Source organism: Blennius ocellaris (genome assembly GCF_963422515.1).
Source record: "Blennius ocellaris genome assembly, chromosome: 7".
In the NCBI taxonomy this organism is placed as follows: Eukaryota; Metazoa; Chordata; class Actinopteri; order Blenniiformes; family Blenniidae; genus Blennius; species Blennius ocellaris.
The window spans coordinates 14,086,028-14,097,926 of NC_137656.1; the positions used below are offsets into that span (position 1 = coordinate 14,086,028).

An 11,899-nucleotide genomic window follows, 5' to 3' on the forward strand; every position below is an offset into this window, starting at 1 on the left:
GGTGGTTCATGAGAATCTGCTACCAATGTTGCCTCAGAGGTCCATTTGTGTGTCTGTGACCTCAGTGTGTCATCTAAAGCCCACATGTTGTGTATTTAGACTGTTTATTAAAATAAATAACATAGACAACTAATTTTAAAACTGTTACATTTATTCGCTGAACAGAGGAAAATGAATTGGTTTGCATTCTGCACTCTGTGGTGGAACTTTGCTGACCCTCAATCATTAAAATTGTCAGTCTGACATCAGTCTACAGGCAATCTGGAAAGGACTCTATCTAACTTCACCCCACACACACACACACACACACACACACACACACACACACACACACACACACACACACACACACACACACACACACACACACACACACACACACACACACACACACACACACACATTTCATTCTGCTGTATTCAACTACTCTCATCTGAATCATTTAAATTATTAATCTGGCATCAGTTTTGGATGGGTGTGCTGTATTATTAATGTTATGCAAACCAACTTGTCTCTTATCCATCAACAAGCTTGTGGCCTGGACTCTGTTCTGCCATGGACATGGCACATTGCTCTCACATGGAGGAAGCACACTATAAACACTGTACTGTTTTGACTGAAACTATAATGTGTGTTTTGGTTGGTACTATACTGTCTCGGCTCTGTTAGCATGTAGGTGGTCTGCAATCTGTACAATTGTATTTTGGAAGGAACTACAGAGTCGAATTTGCTCTTGATTTTTAACTGGGCTTTAAGTAAAATTAACTATCAAAAGTATTTCTGCGAGAAACTAATGCATACTGTACAGTACACACTAACAGAAAAAGCCACATTTGTGTTGTATGGCCCATTATGATTTCAGCAGGATGGATACATTTTATTTGATGTACACATATGAAGTGTTTAAAGTAAAACATTTTCCCACTCTGTCTCCCTGTGCAGTGAGGAGAGTGAAGAGGCTGAAGTCAACAGCCATGCATCTGCAGTTGTCAAGACTATGATCAAAGGACCAGCAGCAGCTCATGGTAAACAATGCAAGACATATTTTAGCAATCCAAGGCTTGTTTACTGAAGCTCATGGAGCAGTTGTGTTTGGGCGTGTGCAAATTTAATTTGGCAAATTAAAAATCTGATCACAGAGTCCTGTGCATGGTTGAAAATCTTTTAATCTCCAAATCAATCGTCAACATGTTTTTTTGTTTTATTTTTGTGCACAGGCATAAAGAGGAGTTAGATTACTAATGCATTAATAAAGGTATAAGTCACTTTCTCTTATTTGTCAGTCACAGCACAAAAAAAAATTCTACATAGAAAGCAGAAACAGGACTAGGCAATTAACAACTTCTGTTGCTGTTTTTTGTTAAACCCTCTTCTATGGCACTTATATATGAAGGTAAGGAGCATCAAACTAAATCCACATAAATGCCAGATTGATCTCAGTTGGATTAGAGCGGTAAAAGGAAGTACTTAAAAATAATGATTTTGTTAACTCACCCTTGTTGTTCCTTCATCGCAATTCCATGCCAGTCATTGTAAAGTAGCAAATTTTCACATTATTTGGAACATTTCTGCCTTCTGCTGATTAACTTTCAGTCACAGTTTTATTCCATAAGATGCTAGGAGTATAACATACTTCCACAATGGGGACAAATTAGGAATTTGGAACAGTATTTGTTTCAAAATCATTGCTTGTTAGTTTTTGCACAATACAATTTTGCAACATGCATGACGCACATCATTTCAGGTTAGCATGGAATATGTATGTTACCCGTGTGTTAAATATTTTTCTAAGCAAAAAAAAGAAATATTTGTGCCTGCATGCATTGTGACCATGAATGGGTGTTTGTCCACCAAATTAACTACCAGAGTATATTCAGACAAAGTTGCTTTAGTTGTTTTTCCAGGATAAGTCACAGGTGTGCCCACAAAACCAAATATAGACTTCCCAAAATAAAGTCCTAAAAATAATCAGCCTTTTAGGAATCAAGCTACATCTCTTTTTAATATCTGTTTTGATTGTTTATTACATCCCACCCCCCCACCCCCCACCCCATGCCATTACCAAAACAAAAGTGATTATTTTTACTTGCATAAAGTTTTTTTCGGGTGGTTCTCCATCCTGGCATAGTGTTAAATTGATTTACAGCTGTTGGATTAAATGTTGTTTCAGCCAGTTAGCAGGGGGAAAGAGGCTTATTTTCCATGGATGAAGCTTGACATATGTTGTGAAATAGGTCATTGCAGACTTTCTTTTCTTTTTCTCATGTTTTTCCTCTGTGGAAGGCCATTAAGCCAGCGAGAAGGCTCAGTTGTGCCTGTGGCGCCTCGCTCAGTCACACGTGCAGCAGTTCAACTCTGTCTGAAAGATAATATTTATTGAAGGGAACCTGTCGGGAGTTATGAATGGAGTTTTTAACGCAAGGCACAGAGCTGCTGTATAATACCCACACACCATTTATTCTCAGCCTTACCAGCTGTGGCAGGGAATGTCTGTCCTTTGCATTGTTCAGGTTATATATACCGATGGTTAATAGATTGTCCTCTAATGTTTTTGCACCTTGGCTTCTACTTTTTTACATTTCAGACAAATGTGCTTTCCTTCTGAATGTAGCTTCTTACAGAGGGACTCAAGATCATTAAAATATATGGTTGGTGATAAGGCAGCCCAGGAGCTACTGACCTAATTTGAAGCTTAAGCGGCAGTTAAAGAAACCAGGCGTTTAATTAGGTTGTTAATGTTCCTTGCAAAGTAATGCAGCTAGACTTAATTAAATTTGTTTACACAAAGACACAATAATGCAGTCATATCTAATTTTGCTCTGATTCACTGAATAACTTCAGCCTGAGCATATGCACAGAGAATCGAACCTACATTTCTTAAAATACACTAGGGTCAAATGTAGCTATCTGTTTTTATTTATTTAAATGACTTCCTCATGAACTCAAACATTTGACTCTGAAGTCTGAAGTTTTGATGGCTATTAGGAATCACTTAGAATGATCATTACTGATTTCATATGTGATATTGCAAACCTTTTAATTTTCAGGAGAGGGTCATCCCTTCTTGGTTGCCTACAGTTGTCCTGTTGATCACATGTATGGTCCACTTTATGGCCTATTCCAAACTGTTTTATTGAAAGTGACTATTTTCTTCAGCTATACTTCAAAGTAAAGTTTAGGTCAAAGTTTAGCAGCAAGGCATTTAATGTCAAAATTTTACTATGAAATAAAAGAAAAGCCTCGGGCCAAATGTACCATTTAGTTGGCCTCTGACATGCACACAAAAACATTTCAATTTGTTTTCTGTAGATCAATGACAGGCTGCATGCCAAGCCAGGTGTCTGCATTTCAGCTGAGAGGATGTGTTGGTGGTCTGTGTGTAGCTGTGTGTTTGGGTCATTTGTGTGTCTGCACGCACACCCCAGGAATGTGTTGAAAGATGAAATATTCAGTGTGTTGCTGAAGATTGATGTGGTGAATTCGTGGCTGTGACAACAGTAGTCAGCCAGCTGTGTGCGCCACAATGACACCTGCCGGGTGTATAGTCGAAAAGGGTCAAGGTCACATAACTTACAAACCTGGGAAGAAAACACAGACAGGCACATGCATGCAAACCATTTGTTACCTTGTAAGTGAACTCATTTTATGGCTTACATCCATTTGTCTCTCTTTTCTAACACATGCAGCCTTTCATGTGACTTCCACACCTGCAGGTTATGTTCCACAGTCTGGATTGATCACCCCATCGTTCGGTGTGAAGGGTAACGGGAGCACTAGTGTCCTGCGGGGTCCTGTCCCGGCCAGACCTGCCCCTCAGCCACATCCAAAGGATGAGGACACCATTGTCCAAATGGCAGAACATTTCCCCGCTGGCACTCGGACGCCCATGTGTGGCCACTGCAACATGGTCATCAGGTGAGGCAGTAATGCTGAGGCAAATGTCAGGGGTCAAACGAATGCTCAGAAATAAACTCTAGTGTCTGTGTGGTCCGTCTGTAATGACTTCATCTCTCTTCAGCCAGTGACCGCAGTTAACCCTTAAAAACACGCAGGCACACACGCACACTTCTCATTGTCCTTTATTGGTTAATACGTTTTGAAGGGACAGGTGTGAGGCCAAAATTTGCATGGAAAATTGTATCCCCCTCATGGGAGCATTTGCAGCCAAAATAACATTTGACCTCAGCTAAACTTACTGAGTGAATCAGTCATAAGACCAGCCTACACGGTGCTCAGGTAATGTATCACAGCAACATATCAACACGCACATTATCAAAATATCCTAAGGTTAAGTAAACAAAATGCACAAGTTACCTCTTCAAGGGACCACTGACTTGAAGAAATGTGCCCAATTCCGGTGAAATCAACCTTCAGCATGAAAAATTCATCGCCACAAAGAGCAATAGAGCTAACCACGGCGTTTTGCATTCATGACATTCAGTGAATATGGCTTTGCTCTGCAGGCACAAAGATAATTAAAAGAGAGCTGATCTCCTCAACTTGGCTGAACACACATGAACTTATCCTCCAACAGATTAAGAATGAGAAAGGAAACGTGCTCTCTCCTTAATAATTCAGCACCCTGCTTGGCATTTGAAGTAATTAATTTGCAATTGCACTGAGTGAGGCAGTTTCAGGAGATGATGTTGCACCTACTGTTGATTAAAATGTTCAAATACGTTGCACACAAAATTAGCTTGATACAATAAACAATGTGAATGCGCCATTTTTCGAATGTTCCATTGGGTCAGGCTTAAAGATCATCTTTAAGATTTTGAAATGAGAATCTGATATGTAAGCACAGCTTTCCTACACTTTCACCTTCAAATGCATCTTTTTATTCCTGTGTTGTATTTTTTATCTTCTTAATAGTGTTGTGTTGTTTGTCTTCCTTTAAAGACGAATGAACAGCGCTATATTTTTAAGGTTTCATGTAGCCTTTGAATGCATGAGAAGGAGACAGTACAAGTAGGATTTTTCCATAACCGCCACCATATATCATATTTGTCTTAACAAGTTCATGTAAATTTGGTTTGACTCCAAGCACACAATTATTATTTCTCACCACAAACTCGTCTCGGTAGTTGAGTGGCCTGACCCGAGCCTTAGCTCCCCGTTTATGTCACCTAGCGTTACATATCAGTGAGGATAGGGTTGCTCACATGGTTACAGTAATGGTTACTGGCTCGGGCAGCACTATCACAGTAAGCGCAGATAAACGGCAGCTATTGTGTGGAGTAATTTAGTATCCATTGTTTTCCCACATCACTTAATCATCAGAGAGGACGAGATGTAGGACTGCAAAGCACATTGTGGTATATTATTTTATGTTATATGAAAAGTGCTGTGTAAATAAATATTGAATGAATAACTGTTATATGTTATAGATAAATTAGATCTAAATAATAAAGAGAATCAGAATTTAAATGACATTACTTATTAGAGTGATTCTGTTTGAGTGACAAGTCTTGAATAAGTCATGCAGAATTTACATGAAAATGAATAAGTGTCATTAAGAAATATCTATTTATCATTTTGTTTTTTGTTCCACTTCCCTCTCTTCTTTTAGACATAATGTGATTGCCTGATTGATAATGTTGTATCTGCTTGATTCTTCTATTTTTTTGTCTAGAGGACCATTCCTGGTAGCAATGGGGAAGTCATGGCATAAGGATGAATTTAACTGCGCTCACTGCCGTATATCCTTGGCAGACATCGGCTTTGTGGAGGAACGTGGATGTGTCTACTGCGAGCACTGTTATGAAGACTTCTTTGCTCCAACATGCAGCCGCTGCCAGAGCAAGATACTGGGGGTCAGATCAAAGAGTCACTGTCTGTTCTATCTTAATAAAAAAAATACAATTATTAATTAAGAGGACCAGTGAAGGAAAGTTGTAGATTTAAAAGAATGTCTGTGGTGGCTCAGGAATGTATCATACGTATGGGTGTTAGGAGAATTAGGCTTAGAGGCCTGGAGGCTGCAGGTGCTGCTTGAACTCAGTGTGTGTCAGAGAGCTGAAATCTCTGCCCTCACAGCAGCTCTGACGTTCATCCCTCACGTGTTCTAACCTCTTTATTTTCAATCCCTTTCAACCCTCCATTTCTCACACATCTTCAACCAGCTTACGGCTTCTTATTAACCTGTTTTCTCACTCCCTCTCTCCTAATCCTTCATTTTACTCCAGCCCACCAACTTTTCATTGATTCCCTGTCCTGTCTCGTTCTCACAGTTTCAGGGTGGGAAAAAAAAATCAGTATGTCTGTTTTAAGCTGGGTCATGCGGCTCCGCAAGGGGAAAAGGTCATGTTTAATTGAGACGTGAGACTGTTGGGTGAACTGGTTATTCCCGAGGTGACGAAGAGGGATGTCGTTAATGAATTTCTTGAGAGAAAGTAATATGGCTGCATCTGTTCATAAACTGCCTTTTGCATCCTCAGTCATTCCCTAAATTCACTAAAACACACAGGACCATCACAGAAGAATATACATAACTGTATAATACTTCTAATTTGTATTTCCTCATAGGAGGTGATAAACGCCCTCAAACAGACGTGGCATGTCTACTGCTTCCTGTGCGCTTACTGTCAGCAGCCAATCAGAAACAACACTTTCCACATGGAAGACGGAGAACCATACTGTGAGCAAGGTCAGTCCAGTTTGGTGTGTCTTATACTTCCACTGCCTGTGAGGTACTACTGTAGGTTTAATAAACCACCCGTGCAACTTGTTTTCAGTAATTTAACACAGAATTTTAACTGTGGTAAAGTCCAGCTGAAACCCATCCATCCATCCTCTGTAATGGTTATTCCAACCGTGGAGTTTGTGTTGAGTCTGGAGCTGATTCCTTCTGTGTATGGGTAAAGAGCAGGGAACACCCTGGCCAGGTTCCAGTTCCTCACAGGACTGTGAAAGAGACCATAACATGCACTCACATTCACACCTACTGGCGATTGTAAAGTCACACATTAATCTGTTGGGGAAACTGTAGTAATCACTAGACACTGTCCAGAAAGGTATTGAAGCTCACGCTAAAAAGATATTATTCTCACCATGAAGTGAGGGAGTTATAACTAATACCAAGCTGCAAAAAAAAAAAAAAAAACAGTGATCAAAACAATATAATAGCGGTACTGTTTATTACAAACACAAGACCAAATGTTAAATCGAGAGTACCGGTAAATGTAACTGACTTGCAAACTGTGCCTCTCACCCAGTTTCAGTTCAGCTCTAATTGACTGTAGCTAAGATATGAATGGATTAATTGTAATCAATTCAGTCTGTAAGTAGGTGCCCAATTGCCAACAACTGTATTTTTCAGGAGCACTGGCCTGAAATGGATTGTGAGACACACTCCACTCTGAACAACCCTTGAAAGCAGCATTAGGACTAGTGTAGGTTACAAGTTGTGTGTCAGCATTTGTCTAATGTAGGACACACTAGCCCACTAACTGTGGGCCTGTGAAAGTACATTCAAGTGCTCGAGACAAAAAAACAAGTGTGGGTTTTTGTGTGGGAACCAGATTAATCTACAGTACAGTGTACTGATTGGATGCGCCATGCTGACCAGGACGACTGAATACTATTCAGGCAAGAATGAAAAACACGGTCACACAACAGTGTGGATGGAAAGACACAAAAAGACTGTTTGTTGCAAGTCAATGTGCACACATTTTATTTCAAGTACAGTGTTAAAATGTTTTCAGTACTGTCTTCATTCCCAATCACGCAAGGTGCATTTGCTGCTTCACTGGTGTTTATATTTTCATTTATAATTATATTATATATTTTTTTTATTTGGTCTCAATTTTGGTCACAACTCCCGATTTGTTATTGTCCTAATGGGTGCCATGTTTCTTTGCTATGAAAAGATTTTTACAGTTTGTTCGGGACTGGCTGCCATGGCTGTGAGTTCCCCATCGAGGCTGGAGACAAGTTTCTGGAAGCCCTTGGTTACACTTGGCATGACACCTGCTTCGTTTGTGCTGTAAGTAAAGCTGCAAAATAGAATACACACCAAACATGGAAACAGTACACAGCTTGGAGCATATCTAATTGTTTGCTATTATGTGCTAAAAATGGTTTAAATAGGTTTCTTCATCATTTTTATTTCATTGATGGATAGATAGATAGATAGATAGACAGATAGATAGATAGATAGATAGATAGAATTGTAATGCAACCTGAACCCACAAAGTGGGATGTCTTTGTTTTTGTGCAATCAGTTTGTGTGACGTACATTCAAGAGTTGAAGCTTTGATGGTGTGAAAGAAAACCTTCTGTTACTTGGGATTTTCAAATAGCAGGGTGTGATTTGTGAATTTAATTATGAATTCATTTTTTTGTACAAAAGCATGAGTGTACAACATCTCTCAGTCAAGACCCAAACATCATTTTGATCATTATATTCAGTATTCAGGTATATGAGATATGCATGCAGGTTTATATGCACCAAGAATGTCATCCAATTCAGTGTATGGTACAATCCCATAATGCTTTGCACTGTGACATTTGCCACATCCCCAATTCCGGCCCTCCGGGTCCGGTGTCCTGCAGGTTTTCGCTCTCTCCCAGCTTCATCATTCGTCATTGTCAAGCTTGTAAACAAGCCAAGTAACGAGGCCCGTATTGCATTCAGGTGTGTTGCAACTTGGAGAAACCTAAAACATGCAGGACACCGGACTTTGAGGCACGGAATTGGGGACGCCTGTTAATATGATGCAATTTTAGCTGGTTTGGTCTTTAATCTGATCACTTAAAGTCCATGTGACCACATCTACTGATGTGTATTACTATGCTTTATAGTTTTGCTTCATATGTGCATGCTTACATGTTTGTCTGCCTTTTCCAGGTGTGCTGTACAACACTGGAGGGCCAGACGTTCTTCTCCAAGAAGGACAAACCTCTCTGCAAGAAACATGCTCACACATTTAAGATATGAAGGGTGGATGACTCTGACATGTCCCTTCAGGTGTGTTGGGAAAGCCTCTTACTGAAATCATAGTCCGATCATGTGACCGTACCACTCCAGCAGTATGATCTACTGCAGGGTGGTGGTTCCTTAAACTGGCAGAAGCAATAAGAATGGCAGCTTAAGGGGACTGGTTTTCAATCTATGCAGAAACATGTCAATCTAACCTACGAGAATGTCACTATACTTGTGCCGTTGCAACTTAAAGTTAAACACTTGCAGTCATAAACAGTGCATTTTCTGCTAATTTCTGTATTAGCAGAAATAAAGCTATGTCTGCTACTATAAAGCACATGATCTGTTTCATCTTATTTAATCACGCATCTATAGAAATATTCCAGATTTATGTGGAAATACAAATGCTTTCCTATGCCCTATGAATTAAATGCAGGACAAGGATGTCATCATTTATTATTTTATAAGCTTTCATTTATACCTCATAGAAGTAAGAATTACTTTTTGCTGTGTTGAATTAACTATTAAGAGTTCAATGCCATTTTAAAGCATTACTCAAGTCAACTATTGTTTTTAAAAAAAAAATTCCTTTGTGTTTTGCTATCTATTTTCAACTAAACAATCTTAAAAACTAGCAACTATGATATTAGCAGTGCATTAACATTTTTCCTGAATTTGCTTGTCTTTGTTGCTTTGAAGGATGGGCTGTGTGCCCACAATGATGCTGAAAACAGCTTCTTTATTTGGTTCTTTTTTTTTTTTTTTTTAACACAATTTTTAATGCAAGTGTTGTTTTTTGTATAATTCTGTTTTGTTTTAAAAGTGATTGAATTTATCAAAAATATTCGAGACACAAGGCTAAGTTTAATATTGTGATTTCTGAGTAAAACACTTAAAACAGAAATGAAGATAATATAATGCCTGATTTATATGTCTATTTGTATATTTCTGCCTGCTGTGTGGACCTGTGCATAGCAGAGACGAGAATACATTCTATACACTCGGTGCCATCCAGTTTCATGATTCCTACGTCTGTTTTTTCTGTTTTTATTTATTTTACCTCAAGCATGATTTAAGAGAAATGCATTTGCAATAAAATCAGCTCTGTGTTTGCTTTTTATAAATATATAGCTCTTTTTGCTTGTGGAAAAAACATATGTAAAATGAGCTGTGTATTTTATTTTGTGTAGAGAGGGAGACATATCTGATCTGAAAATAAAGACTCCAGATAAGTAGGTTCATGGTTTCAGGTGAAGCGATTGGATGTTTGTTTGTTTTTTTATATTTCCACTGTGCGAATTGGATGATTTTTACTTTTCATTGGATGAGAAATAAGGCAACATGGTGTACAGTTGTGAACAATGGTAGGTCAATTTCACCTTTGAATTGACCATTAGAACCATTGAAACTATTACTGCTGTTCAATAAATTACATAATCATTCACCCCCAAGAGAAACATTCTGTGATTCTTTGCCTGCTGTCGGTCAGTCTGAATCAGTCTTAATGTTGTGAACACACTATATTTGGGCTTCAGATGTAACACGGTGGGGCTCGAGATTCCAACATAAGAACTGTGAAATGGAGATTTCAACACGTCTGCACTGCAAGACAAAGTCCACACAGACAGAGAGAGAAATAGAAGCCTGCTGCAGTGACACAACGTGACTGACGCCAAGGAAATAAACCCATAAAGTGGTTATTAGAGTACTCCGCCAGTCACCATTACCACATCCTCCACACAGTAGTGGATGGCTACGGGAACACAAGCTACTTTTATGTACAAATAGGCAACATTTCAAATGCAGAAAGCACTTCACAACAAAGTAGGATTACTGTGTAGGTAGGATGTTTCTCCCCAGCAAGCCAAAAAAGACTTGTCCCACAACACTGTACGTTTACACACGACCCCATGCATTGATAACAATCCTTGTCCTTGGAGCTGCTGGAACCCGCTTGGTGGAGGCGGCTCTCTTCTCTTTAAATGAAGTCCGTTTATCATCGCAATGATGGAGCAAAAGTTCAGATCAGCTGAATTATCCTCCATGTTATATACGTGGTCACAGTAGGTTGCAGTCTGTATATCTGGTGGAATCATAATCAAAATACGTCATCTGGCTGCTCTGAGGAATGACAAGAGTCTGATTTCTCAAGACCTGTTTTTTGAGTACCACCAAATGTGGAGTCAAATGTACAACACACAAAGGGAACCTTTATTATGTCAAAATACTAGCTATACTGAATGGATGGGGGGGACTGAGCCTTAGTTGGAACTAGTCGCCTCAAGGCAAGAGTGGGGATGAAAAGTTCCAGGTTTGAATCCCAAAGCATCGCAGATGGGTCAAAATTGTGGGTCCTTGAGCTGGACCCCTAACGCCCATCAGCTGTCCAGAGTGTAATACAGCTGCCAAACACATCCTAGAAATGGTATATATATATATTCATATACATATACATAAGCAATTTCAACAAGGGGATTATTAGAATGTGATTAGTTCATTAGTTATTGAAATTAAAAAATAGATGTTTACCCTATTCTAAACAATAAACCTAAATAAGTACTAAGCACCGAATGCCCCGAGTATTTTTTTTTCTTGAAAAAAGTGCTTTTAGATTTCAGTGCTACTCTTTTCACCTTCAGTTTGGACTGAGTGCTGTTGTTTGAGGCTTCCATTATTTATTAATGCCAAATAAATAATGACAAGAAGAAGATAAATCATTTCGGAGCTTGAAGGCAGCTCCACTCAAAACACGTTTCTCCTCCTAATGCTTCTGCTTCTCTTCGCCAGTGGCATTAATCAGCCCTCATAGAAGAAGCAGACACACACAGAGAGAGAGAGAGAGAGAGAGAGAGAGAGAGAGAGAGAGAGAGAGAGAGAGAGAGAGAGAGAGAGAGAGAGAGAGAGAGAGAGAGAGAGAGAGAGAGAGAGAGAGAGAGACTGCCACTGATCTCAAGCAGTGGAAGAAACAGACTGAGT

At 39.3% G+C, this 11,899-nt stretch overlaps 1 protein-coding gene across 1 annotated transcript in view; it reads left to right on the forward strand.

Moving 5' to 3' along the window:
• The window catches only part of pdlim5a (PDZ and LIM domain 5a), a 62,640-nt gene extending 52,274 nt beyond the window's left edge, over positions 1-10,366 (forward strand). The window contains exons 10-15 of the mRNA XM_080499489.1: positions 943-1,025; positions 3,714-3,915; positions 5,633-5,813; positions 6,526-6,646; positions 7,869-7,984; positions 8,849-10,366. Coding sequence (XP_080355615.1) covers positions 943-1,025; positions 3,714-3,915; positions 5,633-5,813; positions 6,526-6,646; positions 7,869-7,984; positions 8,849-8,938 — 793 coding nt within the window. The 3' untranslated portion in view covers positions 8,939-10,366. The remainder of the gene's footprint in view (positions 1-942; positions 1,026-3,713; positions 3,916-5,632; positions 5,814-6,525; positions 6,647-7,868; positions 7,985-8,848) is intronic.
• Positions 10,367-11,899: the final 1,533 nt, after the last annotated feature.